The following is a 20,135-nucleotide window of genomic DNA, read 5'->3' on the forward strand; positions in this document are numbered from 1 at the left end:
GGCATTCAATCTACAGTTGGAACATTTTTTACATGATATCAGCACAGACTTTTGTTTTAATTTATCAGTGAAGTTAAGATAATCATGAATATTATACCACAGAACAATGAGACAGATATCTCACTGGATGTATAAATATGAAGCCTTGGAGTTTCCACTCATTAGCAAATATGGTAGTGAGAGGAATCCCACTGGCGCGCAGTGGGAGAAGATGGAACGAGATGGATTTTGGCCAAATGTTCTCATAGATTAAACATTTGATCTCAATACAGTTTTTTCTGTTCCCAAAACTAGAATATCTTATGAAGAGAGTGGACTACGTTTTGTAGACTTTAGCCTTTGCCAAAGTTTTTTAAAATTGCGTTGTTTAGGAGCGCAAAGTAGGCGTTCCCTAACGGATATATGCAGATGTTGGCTAGAACGGGCCAATAGGATCTCGCTAGCTCGTTTTTGGCTCTGCCCACCTCCTTGCTTGTTCTGCCCACTATGACTCATCTGTTCCCATTGGAAACAACAGATTGTGGTCTATCTTGGTTTAGTTATAAAATCTTTGATTATATATTCATTCAAACGTCACATCCAGCAAGTAGAGAAGGCGGGGAAAATGTGGTTTTGGAGATGGCGGAAGCTGATGTGGATCTTGAATCAAGGAGTAGCGTACAGTGCTGAGAATGTTCCTTGTCTTGTAGCACTATGGGTTATTAATGAGGAGAAGCGGATCGGATTACCAATCTTGAAGAATCCATTTGAGATATCCAAACTGGTGGAGAAAGTACTTGGTAAATTGAAGGCTGTGAGAATTACGAGAGGCAGGTTTGTTTAGATTTGTTGAATTTCTGAGGATCAGAAGGAACGTGTGTTGCGTCTTACCCGAATTGAGAAGTTTGACGTGTCGTGTGTTTGACGTATCTTCGGAACACGGCACCGCTAAGGGGATAATACCTGGCGTCTCGTGGGAAGTCTGTTACAGAGATGAAAAATATTCCTGGAGTGATTGACGCACGTCGGGTGACGCGTGCGTGTGTGTGTGAGGGGTCGTTGTCAAGTCTCTATATTTTTTTATATGGAGTCTCTCCCTACTCAAGTGCAGTTGGGGTATATAAACTACAGGGCCGAGCATTTACCCCAAGACCAATGCAGTGTGATCACTGTAAAGCTTTTGAACATGTTTCAGTCAAGTGTTTGCAGAAGGGAGAAGCTGAGATGTGGATTTATTTTTAGAAGTGATGAAAATGTAACATGTTGCAATTGTGGTGGGAACCATGAAGCTTCTTTGGAATGCCCGACCAGGGTAGAAGAGAATTTGGCCAAAGTCCGGGTTTCCCAAAGCATTTCATATGCAGCGGCTGTTAAGTTTTCGAATGGTACTCCTAAAGAGTACATGGTGTCATGGTGGTGGATAGGCCTTTGCTGCAGGGGTTGCCTTTCACCAGCAGGACCCATATGTTAAGAAGGTGGACTGTGTGGCCTTCATAGCTATGGTGATTAATGGCACTACCAAGGTGGAGAGGAAATTCCAGAAAATAGATATCATTGTGGATGCGTTCGAGCGGTTCCCGGGACTGAACTGAAAGACTTCTCGGCGGAGGAGTTGCATGGAGTATTGTCACCAGCCATATCACCCTCTCGGGTCCTAGAGCCTGAGAAGGGAAATATGGAGATTTGAAGGAAGGAAGTGGGAGTTTTAGGGCTCTATTTCACTTTCTTAGAGTAACTGGACTAATGAGGAGAATTTAATGGAGTTAGGCCATGACTAGTCTCACACTCCAGTACAGTAGGTGGCGATGTATGCACCTTGAAAGTTGGATGCGATCTGCCAACCCAATCCTGAAGAAGGGATGACGGAGAACTCAGCGTGTCCTAAAATTAACAAACTCTTATGATCAAAGTCAGTGTAATAGATACAGAATAGCAACCTCGAGAGTTGCATGTTTTCTGTTTGTATCGCTAGATAATCACTTATTGTAACCTTGTCGTTAACTTATCCAGCAATCTCAGAAGAAACGCTTTGTTAGCCTAGCTAGCTACAAAGTTGTCTACAAAGTTGGCTTGGGAAGTGAGCTAAAGCTAGCTAGCCATTCTAGTATAAAAATCGACCTAAATTCGGACGGGACAATATGGCAGCTAAGAAGTCATCTGAAATGGGTAATTACTTTAGTCTATTTAGTTTCCAACAGTTTTCTCTTTGCATTTACAGCTCGTGAGCTAACACTAGGAGAAGCAATCATTAACTGCAAAGAAACAGTAGGTAGCTATTGCGGGTTAGCCAGCACAAAACAAACAACATGATGGTTGCCAATAGCTAGCTACATCAGTACAGTAGCCAAATAGTCTCCTAAAACAATACGGCTAGTCACAGTGTTAGTAAAAGCAAAGTGACATTGACAGTTTCCTAACAGTTTTACAGACAGTCAATACATTCTGGTGTCTTTATCAACCATTATATAATTATAAGGGCTTGTAGAAAATGGTTGCTTACAACTACTTGAATTTGAAGTAAACTAGGAAGATTAATTACACCCTAACCATCTTAAAGGGAATGTTCACCCAAATCACAAAATGTACACATTGGTTCCTTCCCCTTTAAAACAGCACTGTTACCATGGTTACTCCATGGATTTTCAGTATGAGCGAATCCACCCTAAAAAAGACGCAATAGTCTCTAAAAGCCAGAATGTTGAATAAAATGACATTTACACTTACTTTACTGGTTGTACATGTTGTGCTTTTGGCGGTAGGAGGTGGAGATAGGGTATCCACAGGAAAGTGTTGTTTACTTGACTTTTTGCGTTGCCGATAGGTTCTGTCGCTTGTATTTTCAATCTCTTGACGCATTGCACGTGATGTACAATATGTAAACAATAGTCGATATTAGAGGTCGACCGATTATGATTTTTCAACGCTGATACCGATTATTGGAGGACCAAAAAAAGCCGATACCGATTAATCGGCAGATTTTTATATATATTTGTAATAATGACAATTACAACAATACTGAATGAACAATTAACACTTTTATTTTAACTTAATATAATACATCAATAAAATCAATTTAGTCTCAAATAAATAATGAAACATGTTCAATTTGGTTTAAATAATCCAAAAGTAAAGTGTTGGAAAAGAAAGTAAAAGTGCAATATGTGCCATGTAAAAAAGCTAACGTTTAAGTTCCTTGCTCAAAACATGAGAACATATGAAAGCTGGTGGTTCCTTTTAACATGAGTCTTCAATATTCCCAGGTAAGAAGTTTTAGGTTGTAGTTATTATAGGACTATTTCTCTCTATACCATTTGTATTTCATATACCTTTGACTATTGGATGTTCTAATAGGTACTTTAGTATTGCCAGCCTAATCTCGGGAGTTGATAGTTTTGAAGTCATAAACAGCGCAATGCTTGAAGCATTGCAAAGAGCTGCTGGCAAACGCAGTAAAGTGCTGTTTGAATGAATGCTTACGAGCCTGCTGCTGCCTACCACCGCTCAGTCAGACTGCTCTATCAAATCACAGACTTAATTATAATATAATAACACACAGAAATACGAGCCTTATGTCATTAATATGGTCAAATCCAGAAACTATCATTTCGAAAACAAAATGTTTATTCTTTCAGTGAAACACGGAACCGTTCCGTATTTTATCTAACGGGTGGCATCCCTAAGTCTAAATATTGCTGTTACATTGCACAACCTTCAATGTTATGTCATAATTACGTAAAATTCTGGCAAATTAGTTCGCAATGAGCCAGGCGGCCCAAACTGTTGCATATACCCTGACTCTGCGTGTAATGAACGCAAGTGAAGTGACACAATTTTCCTAGTTTAATATTGCCTGCTAACATGAATTTCTTTTAACTAAATATGCAGGTTTTTAAAAAATATACTTCTGTGTATTGATTTTAAGAAAGGATTGTGCTTTTTTCGCAAATGTGCTTTTGTTAAATCATCCCCCGTTTGGCGAAGTTGGCTGTCTTTGTTAGGAAGAAATGGTCTTCACACAGTTCGCAACGAGCCAGGCGGCCCAAACTGCTGTATATACATACACTGACAGAACGCAAGAGTGCGCTTGTTAAATCACCCGTTTGGCGAAGTAGGCTGTGATTCAATGATCAATTAACAGGCACCACATCGATTATATGCAATGCAGGACAAGCTAGATAAACTAGTAATATCATCAACCATGTGTAGTTAACTAGTGATAATGTGAAGATTGATTGTTTTTTATAAGATAAGTTTAATGCTTGCTAGCAGCTTACCATGGCTCCTTGCTGCACTCGCATAACAGGTAGTCCGCCTGCGGAGTGCAATGTAATCGGCCATAATCGGTGTGCAAAAATGCAGATTACCGATTGTTATGAAAACTTGAAATCGGCCCTATTTAATCGGCCATTCCGATTAATCGGTCGACCTCTAGTCGATATGTCACCAAACCTAGTCGACTGAAGCACGTTTCCTCGCAATCAGCTGGAAGTGTTTGCCATTCGGTATGTGGTTCGGTTAGGCTTGGCCATATTGTGCAAGTGTTTGTCAATTGCATCAGTATTGAAAACAAAAACCGTAAATAAAAACTGATATACAGACCAGTGTACTGAAGGTCGGGTTGATAATATTTCCCTGTGGATATTTTGTATCAGATTACCTCTGACATAGGGACAAAATTGGCGGACAATAGGTAAAGTATGTGGAATTTAAGTTTGTTCAACATTCTGACTTGTAATGGGACTGTTCGGAATTGCTGAGCCTACATGATAGAGATGAGTGTAACTATTTCACACTCGGATTCTAAAAGAGGATATCGATGGACAATGTCTGGCATGGTTTCCACATGCTAACGTTTTAGCATTTGTGTTACAAATCTCATTCAAGTCATGGGACCAATATTAGCTTATTTTTTTGTGCATCATGTCCAAATCATCCAAAATTATCTGAAATTGATTGAAGCTCAACAAAGTCACTTATATGATTTAAACATGACGCTCGAAAAAGGCTAACACCCAGTCACTCTTCTAGTACTGAGCGATTAACCGAAATGTCAGTTATTTTTAGTTTTTTTAACTAATTGACTGATTTCGGTTCAATTATTAAAATTGTTTTTTATTTTTCTGTGAGCTCAATGTGCACATTGCAGTTTCTGTAGAGATAAATCAGATCAAGCCTGAACTGTGCGATGTAGTAGGGAGATGTAGTTTCCAACAGGCCAATATTCTACATAATTACCACGTTTTCTGCATTAAATGAACTACAATGACAATCCCTTGCACACCTACTCTGGTATGTTTCTCTTTTATGCCTGCTACGTTAGGTTAGTGTGGGGCAGACAAGGAGAGAGAAGAGACAGAAGAATGTGCGATCGAGAGAGATAGAGAGCAGTTGCTTCGAGGTATCTTTACCTGGAAATACATGATCTAGGTGATTGATAGTTATAAAGGTATGCCTTATTTACTTTGAAGAACTACTAAAATAGTGATTTTTGTCAGACAGCATAGGCAGCAGCTCTATAGAGATGATGACTTGGAATTAAATAAAGTCTGCAAATAAAACCAATGTAATATACACAACAACTGAAATATGAATGTGAATAAGTAATAAGCAGTAATGGGATGTCACTACTGTCGTGGGACTTTTATTTAAAGATTATTTTATCAAACCAACTGACCTCAAAAGGCACTATTCGCTCAGCGTTACTCTCCTCTCTCTATCCCCTCAGACATCTTCCTTTCCTTCTCCTCCCTACGCCTCCTGGCCCCTCCCATCCGGCTGGTCTCTGCTGCCATGTGGAAGGTGATGAAGCAACGCGATGTGATGCATTATGGGATGCTGGAGGAGTTTGTGACATCTTGCTGTGAGACTGTCCCTGGCCTGCTCACATCTAGACACCAGGCCAAGCTGGCTCTGGGGCTGAGATCACGGGTGTGTGTGTGTGTGTGTGTGTGTGTGGAGGATGATATTGTTGACCCATGGCCATAAGTCTTTGGACAGTGAATGGGTTGCATTCATTTGGCACCAAATGGTTGAAAACCTGAACTTGTCCGATAAGAAAAGCTCAATTTTGTTTTCCGTTGCTATGTTGCGACTTAATGAATATTACCCTGTATGTGCTTCCACTGTCAGACTGTTCAGTCCTTAATTATCATGTCTCTGGTCATTTGTAGCTGATCTTAGAGCTGTGCAATGGCTCAGACCCACCAGATCCATCGGTTGTCCTTCCCCAGCTGGAAAGGATCCGTGCCCCCACCCCGTCCTCTGCCCTGGTGAGTGACAGTCACTTCTCTGTACTGCAAGACGGGTGTGGTATTTGAATGGTCTTTCATCACTTCACTGCTTTGTACACTAGGAATGATTTAGTGAGAAATACAGTATGTTTGCTGTAAGTGATGTCTTTGCATGCCTATGTTGCAGAAAAAGGATGTGAAGATTGAAACAGCAGTGACCAACCTCCGGGACCTGGTTGAAAGCTTTCTGAAAGACCCCACAGAGAGAGAACTATTCTACAAGGTCAGACTGTGGCTTTGTTTTGTTTGACTCAGCAGCTTTTCGGGGCGGCAGATAGCCTAGCTGTTAAAGAGGCGAGCCAGCAACAGGAGGGCTGCCCTGTCGAATCCCGGAGCTGACCGAAAATATCAGTCAGGAAGTGAGCTGGCCAACCGGTGGGTTACTGGTATCGAATCCTAGATTGCATTGTCTACTGTTGTGCCCTTGAGCAAGGCACTTAATCCTCCACAACAACAGCTCCCCGGGCACCCAGTGTGGCAGCCCCCTGCGCCTCTCCCCCCAAAACACTGTATACATGTGTGTCTTTTAGAGGGGTTGGGTTAAAACAGGAAGTAACATTTTGGTTGGACCTTGTGCGCAACTGAACAATAAAGTTATCTTAATTAGAGACCATTCACTGTAGCCTCATATGACCATCCTGATCTCGCAAGCTTACATTCTGTTTCGCTATGGTCGTACGAGTGTAACGGATGTGAAATGGCTAGCTAGTTAGCGGGTACGCGCTAGTAGCGTTTCAATCAGTTACGTCACTTGCTCTGAAACCTAGATGTAGTGTTGCCCCTTGCTCTGCAAGGGCCGCGGCTTTTGTGGAGCGATGGGTAACGACGCTTCGTGGGTGTCAGTTGTTGATGTGTGCAGAGGGTCCCTGGTTCGCGCCCGTGTCAGGGCGAGGGGACGGTTTAAAGTTATACTGTTACACGAGGCTACATCCACTGAGGAACTCTCAAATTCTTTGTCCCCCTCTCGTCTACCCCTTACAGGTGGAGTTTCCGTCAGAGTATGGACCTCAGTTTGACCAGGAGCTGGAGAAACTGCTGTGGGAGTTCCTGCTCAGACTGGACCAGCTTCTCCCAGTGCCCAACCTGGCTCAGACGGTGTCGTGGCTCACTGCTGCCCCTCCTGTCCTGGAGGAGTGTGCGCAGGCTGCCTCCCAACCCCAGCTCCTGAGGACCCTGCTCCAGCACCAGATCTGCCTGGGACACCTGGATTCTGCAGGTGGGTCTACATAGGGCGCGTTCCAGGCCGACTACATTGCAGTCGCCAGCCAGATTTCACAACGCCTGGGATGGATGTTTAACATATCGGCTAACCTCATCTCTTTTGTTACCTCCTATCAGCTTCTCTCCCTCCGTGTATGGGCGACTACCTCCTCTCATCACTGTCTCTCCCTCCCTCTGGAAGAGTGCAGCAAAGCGTCCAATCAAGATCTAAACCTGCCTCGGTTTCCACCCCAAGCCCTCTGTCTTTAACCCCATTAACTGATTACAGACAGACAAACTTGTCATCGCCCGTCGCACCTGTGATTGGTGGGATTTGCAACGAAGACCTTCCAGCCATGGCTTCAGCCAATAAGAGGGCAAGAACTTTCCAGGAAGATGTTATTATCCAATCGGTTTCAAGAGATGTGGAGCAGGACGCTGAGTCAACGGAGAGGTCAAAATATACATGGGTCAAAAGCAGAGAAGAGGAATCCGAAGAGGATGAGGAGATCATGGTCATGAGAAGAGGGAGGAAGAGGAGAGACAGAGGGAGTAAAAGAGTGCTCAGGAGAGGGCGTGGGGGGGGGGGTGTTAGAGATGGGGAGAAGGAGGATACGACGAGCGGTAGAGATGGAGAGACTGAGAGAGACCTTCTTAGGGACTTTTTGGTCCAGTTGGGGATCGCAAACCTAAAGGTTCCGGAAGACCATCGCCTCTATTCTTACATCACATCCTGTCTGCTCAACAAACCCAGGGTGCTCATCCCCCGACTGACTTCAACAGACATCACTGCTCTTATGAGGTCACAACCTCCTTCCTGCAGCAACGGGACACCAACAGCAGGGGAAGGGAGCTCTCCATGGGGACAGAACAAGAGGCCAAAGTTGCCGGTGATAACGGCATGTCGGCTTCCTTCGACCTGGCAACGGAAGTTGAGTGACAGGTCATTGACCCTAGATATGGAGCTTCCAGCATCAGCTGACAAAGAGTAAGATAAATACAGGTGCTGATTTAAACAACCAAGGATACTTTCCTATACTAGCCTGGTTGCCAAATCTGGCTGTGCTTTCTTTAGTAAAATGATGTTGTTCATTCATCGTTCCATACGTTCATCATCTCATACATGTAAACGGCATGATGGCAAACAACTGTAATTGTTTAAAGCAGCAACAGATCGAGCAATCAGGCTAGTCAAATACCCACTAGTACGACAGTTTTATTTATTTTTATTGCTTTTATGCTATTTTCACAAGTATGTGGTGAATTTTCAAAAGGCTTCGTACAAAACTCTGAACTGGTAACACTTGTAACGCAGAAAGTCTCATATTCAAAACTTCATTCTACGTTCATTTTGAAGACAACTTTCACCACACAACCATTAAAGGTGCTACCCCTTGAATTTCTCCCCTATGTGGAAGCTAGGTGAATTGCAACAGTACTTGGCTGCTTTCAAAACAAATCCCCCTCCACAGCATCCCATTTTTCCCTTGACATGGCGGAGACTCTCACTTGAACCTTTTACTCTCTGTTTTGGCCCACCAGCTTCAAACAGCTGTAAAAAATATGTTTTGTTATTGAAAATATGTCAGTGATTTAGATGGTACAATGATTCCCTACACTATTCAGTGCTTGTTTTCTCACATAAACTGAAATTGAGCAAACCTTGTAGAATTTTAGCAACCAGGAAATTACAGAGCGATTTCTACATTGGCCGCTTGACCAGATTTCCACTATATAACAGCCACAAAGTCAAAACAGCTTTCCCATTTTGACAACAGATGCCGCTTCGGGAGAAATCAATAGGCGAATATCACAGCCAATCACAACACTGGCGGGTAAGTAGTACTGAGAAACACACTCATTCCACTATTACTGCAGATATAATATGGACTTTTTCTGAAATCCAAAATATACATTTACTGTGAAGTACCATGAACATTGCCAAAACACAACACTATGAGCTCTTCTCAATTTAGTTATTTTAACTACCAGTTAATCCAATACCAAAAACTGCAAGACACATGTTTCAAAATTGACCTTTGAATGTAATATGCTACAAGTGTGATTGAAGACATCTTTCACGACCGTTGATGAAAAAACCGGATGTATTGTTCAGATATCATTACAACATAGGTGTACAACAGCGCTAATGTCAACAAAATGCATGTTGAGCTTTACTGGCTTGAAGTAGAGGAGCGATTTTCTGCACCATTTCTCGTTTTGTTCAAAATATTCATGTGTTGAACTCCAAACTCTGTCCATTCAATCAACTAACACACAGGTCTGACAAACATTCATATTCCACAAGACATTCAACCAGAGCTCTCTTCACTGTCTAAAGCCAAAACGAACTCAAGGCGATGCCCAGTAGTACTGTATATAGAGCCATGATAGTGTGGAACTCCCTGCCGTCTCTAATCACTCAAGCAAGCTGCAAAATTAGCCTAAAAAAAAATGAATAAAACTGCACATTGCCTCTGACCTAAATAGCTGGTAGCATCTCCCTTCCGAGCACTTCTGGTGCTTGGGTTAAAGATAAAGATGTGCCCTTGTCATTAGGATATCGGGACCTGCTTAGAGAAAGCAATGGTAAGCAAAGCCTCAGAGTAAGGACTTCAGTTTCCTCTATTACCGCAGGGTCGGTATGGGGACTTGTTCTCTTTACACTTTTATATAAATAATATTGGTCTATGTATTAAATCCTGTCATATTCATCTGAGTGCAGACGATACGGTTATGTATGCCATTGCACTGACTTGTATCAAGCTATGATAGAGCTGCAATCTGATTTTGTTGCATTACAGAAAGCCCTTGTTGATTTAAAACTTGGACTTAATGCGGACCAAATGAAATATGGTCTCTAATTCACTGAAACATTTCTGGTCTACATATTCACTCTTTGGATGGTTCTATCTATAAATACCTGGGCGTCTGGATTGATAAATATCTAACGTTTAAAAACAAAAACAAAAAACGTACAGATGAGCTACTTAAAGAGCTGAGATTTAAATGGGCTTTTTAGAAATAGATCGTGCCTCTCCATGAACAGCAGGAAGCATTATTGTACAGTCATCTTCTCTGCCAGTTCTTGACTACGGTGACACCATTTACCAGAATGCAGCAGCCACTACTCTTAAACCATCGAATGCCGTCTACCATAGCGCCCTTCGCTTTATTACAGGTGAGTTTTTTTTTTTTTATACTCATCAATGCATCCTGTGTCAGAAGGTCGGCAGGACCAAACTGAAATCCCGTAGATCACTTCATTACTCTATCCTTGTTTACAAAGCTCTGCTCCACCCGCTTCTAAAATATCTCACTTCCTAGTGTAAATATGAGATACCAAACCCGTTCGCAGGGTTGGTTAATTCTTTGATGTCCCACTTGTCTCCACAAATGTATTTTTTTGTATTTCACCAAATTTTTCTCCAAATTTCAATTCTGGTCACGGCCGGTTGTGTGAGAACCTGGGATCGATAGGGCAGTTTAAAACTGTTGTTAAATGAGTTTACAAAGTGTGCAATTTGTTTTAATTGACTATTATAACTTGTTAAATTAGCCTGATGTAATGTGTTGTTTTGATTATATTTTTGTCCTCAGGGCACAATTGCAAATGAGACACTAGTCTCAATTGGGCTCCCCTGAATAAATCCAAGTACTTATTTTAATGTATTATTTTCTCCATGCTCCGTATGATATGATACTCTTCTCACTGACTAGGTGATGTTGTGAGAATCTATCAGCTTGTTTAAAGAACATTGGTGCAGTGACGGAATACCAGGGCCTGCCTGGTAGAGCATAGTATTATTGATGTATGGACAGAATACCAGGGCCTGCCTGGTAGAGCATAGTATTATTGATGTATGGACAGAATACCAGGGCCTGCCTGGTAGAGCATAGTATTATTGATGTATGGACAGAATACCAGGGCCTGCCTGGTAGAGCATAGTATTATTGATGTATGGACAGAATACCAGGGCCTGCCTGGTAGAGCATAGTATTATTGATGTATGGACAGAATACCAGGGCCTGCCTGGTAGAGCATAGTATTATTGATGTATGGACAGAATACCAGGGCCTGCCTGGTAGAGCATAGTATTATTGATGTATGGACAGAATACCAGGGCCTGCCTGGTAGAGCTTAGTATTATTGATGTATGGAATGTTAGTTCGGCTGAACTATATAAAAGTGTGTTCTTATTTCCATTTATGTAACTTTGTCCTTTGGTTGATTCCGTGTGCGACTGGTGGACGATACTGGGGTGGAATGAAGGTGGTAATGTAAGACAAGTTGGTGAGGTGGAAACCATTTAAGTTTAAACTTTAGCAGGAGGAGGGAGGAAACTCCACACTATTCAAGGTTGCTGCGTTCACCTCTGTTAACTGACCACGGTGGCTGAGGTGAAAGCCTCAGCGGGAGCCAAGGACCTTAGGTGAAACTCCCATCTGGTTCAGTTTATATGAGCAGGAGCCTAGCGGCTCCATCTGATTCACATGGATCTTGTTCATTTCATGACCAGGTCCAAGGCCTTGCACAATACCTCAGTTAACCCTTCATGGGCGGTAGACTGTAACACGTTACACTGTACCTCAGATAACCTTTCATGGGCGGTAGACTGTAACAAGGCTCAAGGAATGTAGCTCGTTATGAGCAGGGGTGAAGGAAGCGAAGTGAAGCCTGTATGTCTGATTAGTTTAGTTCATTTTATTTTCTGAGCTGAATGGGGGTGAAGGACATTAGGTGAAGCCCTGTATGATAAAAGTTCTATTCATTCTATGAACTGACGTAAGTGTAACTGTCTTGGATATTTATGAAAGTTGCATTTTACCTAATGGTAACTAACAAAAGGCCAACAAGTATAAGAGATTACATGTTACCATAAGAAACCCATTGCGGGTGGTAACTGTAAAAAGTCTATACTTTACCCCAGGATACCCATTACAAGCGCTCCTATAGAAACAAGGTAGCTTTATTCATGTCAGGGAAATTTAGCAAAAAGTATCAGCCTCTTGTTTTTGTGTGTTGCACTTTCATTCAGTAGCATCTGAATCACATGATTATGAAAGTGTATTTTAAATGTATGTAATTCTGTCCTTGTGATGCACTTTTCTGTTAATGTTCTGTATCTTGTTTTGTGTGGACCCCAGGAAGAGTAGCTGCTGCTTTAGTAGTAGCTAATGGGGATCTGAATAAAATACCCCAAAAAATACTACTGTAATCAAATGGAAGAAACAATGTTTAGCAGGCTACTAGTTTGCATCAAGCCTGTCTTGAGAATTTTGGTAATACTTTAGGTTCTCATTGACATCACAGTAAATGTCCTTATTGTTCATGCACCTGGGGATAAACCTTTTGGCACGGCGAATCCAAGCCTGACATTCTGTAGGTCTGGATTAATGTCATTGCATACCTCATCCATGGCCTGAAGGAGGGTGGCATGCTCATGGGGATGTGTTCCTAATGTGTACAAAACATTAGAAACACCTGCTATTTTCATGACCGGCTTACCAGGTGAAGCTTTGATCCCTTATTGATGTCAATTCAATCAGTGTGGATGAAGGGGAGGAGGCAGGTTAAATAAGCATTTTAAAGCCTTGAGACAATTGAGCCATGGATTGTGTGTGTGCCATTCAGAAAAGATGTAGGTGCTTTTGACCAGGGTATGGGAGTAGGTGCCAGGTGCACCGGTTTGTGTCAAGAACTGCAATGCTGCTGGGTTTTTCACACTCAACAGTTTCCCCTGTGTATCAGGAATGCTTTTGACATGTTGTAGTCCATGCCCTGACAAATTGAAGCTGATCTGAGTGCAATAAGGGGTGCAACTCAATATTAGGAAGGTGTTCCTAATGTTTTGTACACTAAGTTTCTACTTCACAAACATAACTTTTCATTATGTAGTTGACAAACCTGTAGGTTTACCAAACGGTTAAGTGATTATCGATTAAGTAAGAGTAAAATGTATTTTAACATAAGAGAATCATATTAAAAGTAGTGTGAACATTGCATTGTGAAAGGCAATTACTTTATATAAACCTGTATTGCAATGTGGAACATGTATTTCTAGCTGAAACAGTGTTTGGTTTAACAGTGACCTAAGATTGTGTGTTGTACTTAGTCAATTGAAAATGTGCTTAGAGTTTTGAAACTGCCGTTTTGATGATCTGTTGAGGTTTGTACTAAGTTGTGACCACATACTTGTGATAATTGCACCGAAGCGACTGAAAAAAAAAAACAAATCAAAAAATGCATAGTGCCGTAACATTGATATTGTAAATGTCCAGTATTAGCAGAAATGTAGGACTTTTACTCATCACTGTTTACACCTCCAGGAACTGTGCATTGATCATTTCTGCATGCATGTACTCACAATTCTATGGTTAAGTGAGTACGTTATGTCAGTGCAGTTATCGTTGCCCAGCCATTACCGTGTTATTCCAAGCCTTACATTTCTCCATCTTGTTTCCATCTAGAAATGTTAACTTCTCCAATAACCGGTGACACAGGATGTCATTGGATATTCAGAGGATGAAGCGACAAAGAATTTCAAAGGCAGTGTAAGTAGAGCCTTGGGAAGCAACTTTTATTTTTAACCTTGCTTGCCCTCAAGCGTCTATGGTTCCTGAAACCCCTGCAGTCTAATGTGCTCTCTGTCTCCCCCAGGTGTTTGTGAAGCCCTACTACAGGTCCAAGCACGTAAGTTCCCAACCCTCAGGGAGTTCTTTAAGGTCTGCATGGCCCGACGCCACCTGCTGTCTCACGGCAACGGACACAGATGACACTCAATAATTCACAGGTCTATGGCAAAATAATTTCTAGCCTGGTCTCAGATCTGTTTGTGCTGTCATGCCAATTTATATGGTCTGTTTGCTAGACATGGCAAAATCATTTCATCATCCACGGTAAGAAAATATTTAATAGTGACTGACTAGCAGAGTTAAGTTTCTTTATCTGAATCACTTTGGAATAAGCATTTTTTAAAACCTGAGTGACTTTTATTGTGAAGTCAGAATGATTGACCTGTCACAAACTTCACTATCTGTGTGCTGTAATACTTGTCAGTTCAATTGGCCAACACATTTTATTTTAGGGGTTATAGGAATATATTGACACATTGATAACTGAGGCAACAACTTGCATAAATTGGTTGAGGAGAAAAGAGTTTTGCTAATTAGTTTGACTATAATTATAGAGTTCAATTGTCCCTTTCTAATAACCAGATGCAGGATCTTCAATAAGCAAATAATGAATTAAAGGGAAATTTATGCATCTGCCAAATAATAGTTATTTTTCACACATCTCATGTCTTAGTGTGAAGAACTACAATTTAATTGTGTATAATAAATGTTGTATTCACTACTTCCCATATCTATATTTATGAAGTCCAATAATCAAACATGTACGACAGCGTTAACCCTTGTTTATTAAGGCAATGTAGTTATAGTTCCTAATGGCTTGAGGGTGGGACAGAGCTAAAACAGATGTTTGGACCCTGCTTGTGAGCTCAGAAATGCTTACAGTGTGCTGTGAAGTGTAGTAATAATACATTGTGTTAATTTGTTAACCCAATACACAGTATAGAGCCCACTGAAAAACATACCAACAATGTCAGTAATAATCTCAGCAATGGTGTCAACACTGTCCACTTCCTGCCTTAGTGTCCTCATGTCACTAGTCTTAGGTAGATTTACTCTACATTGCAGAGAAATGGAATCCTGTCTTACAGTCCATTCCTATATTACAAGCATTGTTTCCTTTGAGTGTCAGTCCGTCAGCGTGACCAGATTCTATTGACACTTTCCAGCCCGACTAGTCTCACAACCTGCAGCTCATTCCTCCAGTCACAGTGATGGTCTCTCCAGTGATGTAGGACGCGTCCTTAGAGCACAGGAAGGCGATCACTCCACCGATCTCCTCTGGCTCCCCAACCCTGGGAGAATAATACACAAGTAACAAATCAAACAGACCACCATGGTGAACATGCATAAAGACAGCCAAATACAGATATGACGTCAACAACACGTCTTTCAATGTTACACAAGCAAATTCCACCAATTCAGTCACAATGGGTCAGACACATTTGTGGACACACTATATAAAAACAATAACACTTGAGGGTAAGAATGTACCCTAAACTAAACGATGTACCCTAAGAATGAAGTTGAAGGCAACCTTTTAATGCTAAGCTGCTTCTTGAACTCGTCCACAATGTCTTCGTCCTGCCACAACTGAGAGCGAATAAGAACACAGCATGATCAAAAACTCCCTTTGTATGAATGATAGGAAAACAACAGCTAAAAGAGTGATAGAAATAGAGGGTAAGCAAAGATGAAAAGAGTAAACCGGTAAAGATGACAATAGAAAGGGAGGGGATCCTCACTGCTTGGCTGAAGCGGGTCTTGATGACGCCGGGGGCCACACAGTTGACCCGGATGTGGCTCTGGGCCAGTTCAGGGGCCAAGGCTCTGGTTAGTCCTAATAGGGCCGTCTTACTCACACTGTAAGGACCCAGGGCCTGGGGGGGATCAAAGGTCATGTTGAACAAATATTTCTTCATACTAATGTAAATTGATCTAATGTAACACTACACAGAAAAACTAATTCTGAGATGATCGACCCGAGAGCCATTCAGAGGGAAAATGGGAGGCGCTTACCTGCATAGGCTGGTAGCCGGCGACAGAGGACACAAACACAACACTCCCGCCCCTGGAAAACACATACATTGTAATTGGTATAGTTCACAAAACACCTTCCTACTTCATTATTTATATCTTCTCTCTCTCTCACCCCCTCTTCTCCATGTGAGGCACCACCAGTTGGGTCATAAGAAAGGCTGCCTTAACATTCACATCCAGGATCTGCGTGGAGGTGAAAAGTACAGCATTAGAGCATGTAAACAAAGCATCTATGTTAAACCAACCAATGAATACTTAAGCATCTATGTGAATGTGTGTAACCTTTATTTAACTAGGCAAGTCAGTTGAGAACAAATTCTTATTTACAATGACGGCATACACCGGGGCCAAACCCGGACGACGCTGGGCCAATTGTGCGCCGCCCTATGGGACTCCCAATCACGGCCGGATGTGATGCAGCCTGGATTTGGACCAGGTACTGCAGTGACGTCTCTTGCACTGAGATGCAGTGTCTTAGACCGCTGCGCCACTCGGGAGGCCGACCCGGTTAAACCAACCAATGAATACTTAAGCATCTATGTGAAACCTACATACACCTCAGCCAAATACATTTGAACTCAGTTTTTCAGAATTCCTGACATTTAATTTTAGTAAGAATTCCCTGTCTTAGGTCAGTTAAGATCACAACTTTACTGTAATAATGTAGAGTGATTTATTTAAGCTTTTATTTCTTTAATCACATTCCCAGTGGGTCAGAAGTTTACATACACTCAATTAGTATTTGGTAGCATTGCCTTTAAATTGTTTAACTTGGGTAAAACGTTTCGGGTAGCCTTCCACAAGCTTCCCACAATAAATTGGGTGAATTTTGGCCCATTCCTCCTGACAGAGCTGGTGTAACTGAGTCAGGTTTGTAGGCCTCCTTGCTCGCCAAGCTTTTTCAGTTCTGCCCACAAATGTTCTATTTGATTGAGGTCAGGGCTTTGTGATGGCCACTCCAATACCTTGACTTTGTTGTCCTTAAGCAATTTTGCCACTACTTTGGAAGTATGCTTGGGGTCATTGTCCATTTGGAAAACCAATTTGCGACCAAGCTTTAACTCCCTGACTGATGTCTTGATGTTGCTTAAATATATCCACATAATTTCCCCTTCCTCATGATGCCATCAATTTTGTGAAATGCACCAGTCCCTCCTGCAGTAAAGCACCCCCACAACATGATGCTGCCACCCCCGTGCTTCACGGTTGGGATGGTGTTCTTCGGCTTGCAAGCCTCCCCGTTTTTCCTCCAAACATAACGATGGTCATTATGGCCAAACGGTTCTATTTTTGTTTCATCAGACCAGAGGACATTTCTCCAAAAAGTACGATCTTTGTCCCCATGTGCAGTTGCAAACTGTAGTCTGGCTTTTTTATGGCAGTTTTGGAGCAGTGGCGTCTTCCTTGCTGAGCGGCCTTTCAGGTTATGTCGATATAGGACTAATTTTACTGTGGATATAGATAGTTTTGTACCCGTTTCCTGCAGTATCTTCACAAGGTCCTTTGCTGTTGTTCTGGGATTGATTTGCACTTTTCGCACCAAAGTACGTTCATCTCTAGGAGACAGAACGTGTCTCTTTCCTGAGATGTATGATGGCTGCGTGGTCCCATGCTGTTTATACTTGCATACTATTGTTTGTACAGATGAACGTGGTACCTTCAGGCGTTTGGAAATTGCTCCCAAAGATGAACCAGACTTGTGGAGGTCTACAATTGTTTTTCTGAGGTCTTGGCTAATTTCTTTTGATTTTCCCATGATGTCAAGCAAAGAGGCACTGAGTTTGAAGGTAGGCCTTGAAATACATCCACAGGTACACCTCCAATTGACTCAAATGATGTCAATTAGGCTATCAGAAGCTTCTACAGACATTACATAATTTTCTGGAATTTTCCAAGCTGTTTAAAGTCACAGTCAACTTCTGACCCACTGGAATTGTGATACAGTGAATTATAAGTGAAATAATCTGTCTGTAAACAATTGTTGGAAAAATGACTTGTGTCATGCACAAAGTAGATGTCCTAACCAACTTGCCAAAACTATAGTTTGTTAACAAGAAATGTGTGGAGGGGTTGAAAAACAAGTTTTAATGACTCCAACCTAAGTGTATGTAAACTTCCGACTTCAACTGTATTGTAATGAAACAGCAGGGAGCAGGTCTCGAACCCTCGACCTTCTAGCCCGAGGTCCGGCGCGCTATCGACTGCCGCAAAAGCATGCTCGTGCGCCAGAGTCGATTTCCGCGCTTATAAACCCAGGGTCGTTACAGTATGTTAAACCAACCAATGAATACTTATTATCACATAGTTATTACACAACTTACTGAATACTTCAAATAACTTGTTACATTAAACTAAGGGAAATTTGGTACTGTTAGACATGTAACATATTTCCATTGCATCAAGGCATCAATATATGGGACAGATTATAGGTCCAGTTGCTTTTCAAAACATTTGTAAGATGCTTGGACGCATAACGCACCTTATCCCAGACTGCTGCTGTGGAGTCCATGATGTTTCCAAAGAAAGGGTTGACTGCTGCGTTCGAGACCAGGATGTCTATACCTCCACAATGTTCCACTGTCTAAACAGAATGGAAAATAATAACACTGACATTCTGTAAGGGCATGTGACTGATGGCTGTTTCTGTGACCCTGTGTCAAGAAGTGGAAACTACAGTATCGGTGATGTACTGGAATGTCACTGTGGTGAAGTTGAGTGTGATGGTGGTCACATAATTTGAAGGTGTATAATTTGAATATGATATTGTCACATGTTCATCAACTGATGTCTACTCTGTGTGCACCTGCTAGAATAGGAGCAAAATGTATTGGCTTTTTCTTTACCATGTTAACCAGTTTTTCTCTGTCTTCACTTTTCCCAACGTTGCAAGTCGTCCCGGTCACTTGTATCTTCTCACTCTGCAGTAGTGCCACGGCCTTGTCCACGTTGGACTGACGTCTGCTGCTCACCACAACGTGAGCCCCTCTCTGACCGAGAGCCTGAGCTGCAGCCAGACCAATTCTGGAAGAGAAGAAGAAGACACAGTCAGTAGGAGAAGGATGATATATAGGGCCCAGAGCTTTCCCTGACTGTGTGGCCTGACCAGGAAAAACTCTGGCCCCTATTCTCTAGACACTTGTTATGGCTTATAGGCTAACTAGGTGCCCATAGTTTTTCCAGGTCAGGCTAAGCGGTCAGGAAAAACTCATCATAGGACCATAGAGCAGGAGAGCAATTCACTATAAACAAATTAAATATATCCACAGCAAAACAGTAGGCACAGCTATTCCTTACCCATCAGTGGAGGCAGTCACTATGGCAACCTTCCCTGCAAGACTGCTTTGAGACCCGGCAAGACTGCCCCCAGACATCTTTCTTGTTTGACCTGCGACAGGATTGGTCAAAAGGCACCTGCTAACAAAACACCTCAGCATTACCTGGAAAGAGAGAAGGTTTCTCAATGCACACACATACAGTAGACACAAATGCAGGTGCTAACCCACAAGTGAACCTTTCAAAACATTATGCCTTAGTTACTAGGTCCCTTAGTTATTGCATTGCTTTATCCATGATGTCCTTTTATGCCTCATTGTGACTATCAGTGTCTAGACCTCGGTTATGAAGAGCAGAAATGAGGTGAAAGTTGAATTGTGCAAGAATACAAGTAGTACAGTGTTATGTTGAATTCAAAATACAATGATATGACCTTACCTTTGCCCTTCTGATCAATAACGGCTACATGTAACACCAATAATCAAGGTTTGGCGTACTGTTGGTTTACAAATTGTAAGCTCAAAGTACCTCTGTGCAAAGTCCTTTACGTCCAGTGACAGAAGACAGGAACAAAAACACGAGTTTATAGACGACATTTCCGGTACTTTTCCAAAGTAAAAGTCCTATCCTGGGTGTACTGCTTTATTTACAACTGCGTCTATTGATATTGCGCCTGTACTGTCGTCTATACGGCAGCCTATGCTCCATTCAAACAGAATC

The 20,135-nt window shown here is 41.9% G+C and overlaps 2 protein-coding genes across 12 annotated transcripts; one reads left to right on the plus strand and one right to left on the minus strand.

The window, feature by feature from the left end:
* Nucleotides 1–615: 615 nt before the first annotated feature.
* Nucleotides 616–14,891, plus strand: LOC120030302. Of its 10 annotated transcripts, none has more exons than XM_038975645.1 (9): nt 616–779; nt 5,705–5,907; nt 6,150–6,248; nt 6,397–6,492; nt 7,251–7,485; nt 7,608–8,457; nt 9,248–9,304; nt 13,941–14,024; nt 14,131–14,891. In XM_038975645.1, the coding sequence occupies exons 1-7, from the start codon at nt 632–634 to the stop codon at nt 9,270–9,272; spliced, it is 1,656 nt and encodes a 551-aa protein (XP_038831573.1). In that variant the 5' UTR covers nt 616–631; the 3' UTR covers nt 9,273–9,304; nt 13,941–14,024; nt 14,131–14,891. The 10 variants fall into 10 exon arrangements, with proteins under 10 accessions (XP_038831573.1, XP_038831572.1, XP_038831576.1 ...); XM_038975651.1 differs by lacking the exon at nt 9,248–9,304 and adding an exon at nt 5,300–5,425 and having other exon boundaries at nt 669–779; XM_038975649.1 differs by lacking the exons at nt 616–779; nt 9,248–9,304 and adding exons at nt 836–2,145; nt 5,300–5,425.
* LOC120030305 (dehydrogenase/reductase SDR family member 4-like) lies at nt 14,871–19,988 on the minus strand. Of its 2 annotated transcripts, none has more exons than XM_038975659.1 (9): nt 19,854–19,988; nt 19,437–19,579; nt 18,986–19,163; nt 18,622–18,723; nt 16,255–16,325; nt 16,122–16,173; nt 15,848–15,982; nt 15,640–15,695; nt 14,871–15,397 (listed from the first exon to the last, which is right to left on the minus strand). In XM_038975659.1, exons 2-9 carry the CDS (start codon nt 19,574–19,576, stop codon nt 15,283–15,285), a joined length of 849 nt encoding a protein of 282 aa, XP_038831587.1. In that variant the 5' UTR covers nt 19,577–19,579; nt 19,854–19,988; the 3' UTR covers nt 14,871–15,282. The 2 variants fall into 2 exon arrangements, with proteins under 2 accessions (XP_038831587.1, XP_038831586.1); XM_038975658.1 differs by having other exon boundaries at nt 15,616–15,695.
* Between the last annotated feature and the right edge of the window lie 147 nt (nt 19,989–20,135).

Source organism: Salvelinus namaycush, chromosome 36 (assembly GCF_016432855.1).
Source record: "Salvelinus namaycush isolate Seneca chromosome 36, SaNama_1.0, whole genome shotgun sequence".
NCBI lineage: Eukaryota > Metazoa > Chordata > Actinopteri > Salmoniformes > Salmonidae > Salvelinus > Salvelinus namaycush.

Excerpts from the sequence above, each read along its gene's own strand:
- LOC120030302 (XM_038975644.1), top strand. The coding sequence starts at position 632 with ATGTGGATCTTGAATCAAGGAGTAGCGTACAGTGCTGAGAATGTTCCT. Across the intron at positions 6,249-6,396 it reads CCACCCCGTCCTCTGCCCTG|AAAAAGGATGTGAAGATTGA; the intron begins GTGAGTGACAGT and ends CCTATGTTGCAG. Across the intron at positions 8,458-13,940 it reads CCAGCATCAGCTGACAAAGA|AAATGTTAACTTCTCCAATA; the intron begins GTAAGATAAATA and ends GTTTCCATCTAG.
- LOC120030305 (XM_038975658.1), bottom strand. The coding sequence starts at position 19,576 with ATGCTGAGGTGTTTTGTTAGCAGGTGCCTTTTGACCAATCCTGTCGCA. Across the intron at positions 15,983-16,121 it reads CCGGCTACCAGCCTATGCAG|GCCCTGGGTCCTTACAGTGT; the intron begins GTAAGCGCCTCC and ends GATCCCCCCCAG. Across the intron at positions 15,696-15,847 it reads AGACCCGCTTCAGCCAAGCA|TTGTGGCAGGACGAAGACAT; the intron begins GTGAGGATCCCC and ends ATTCGCTCTCAG.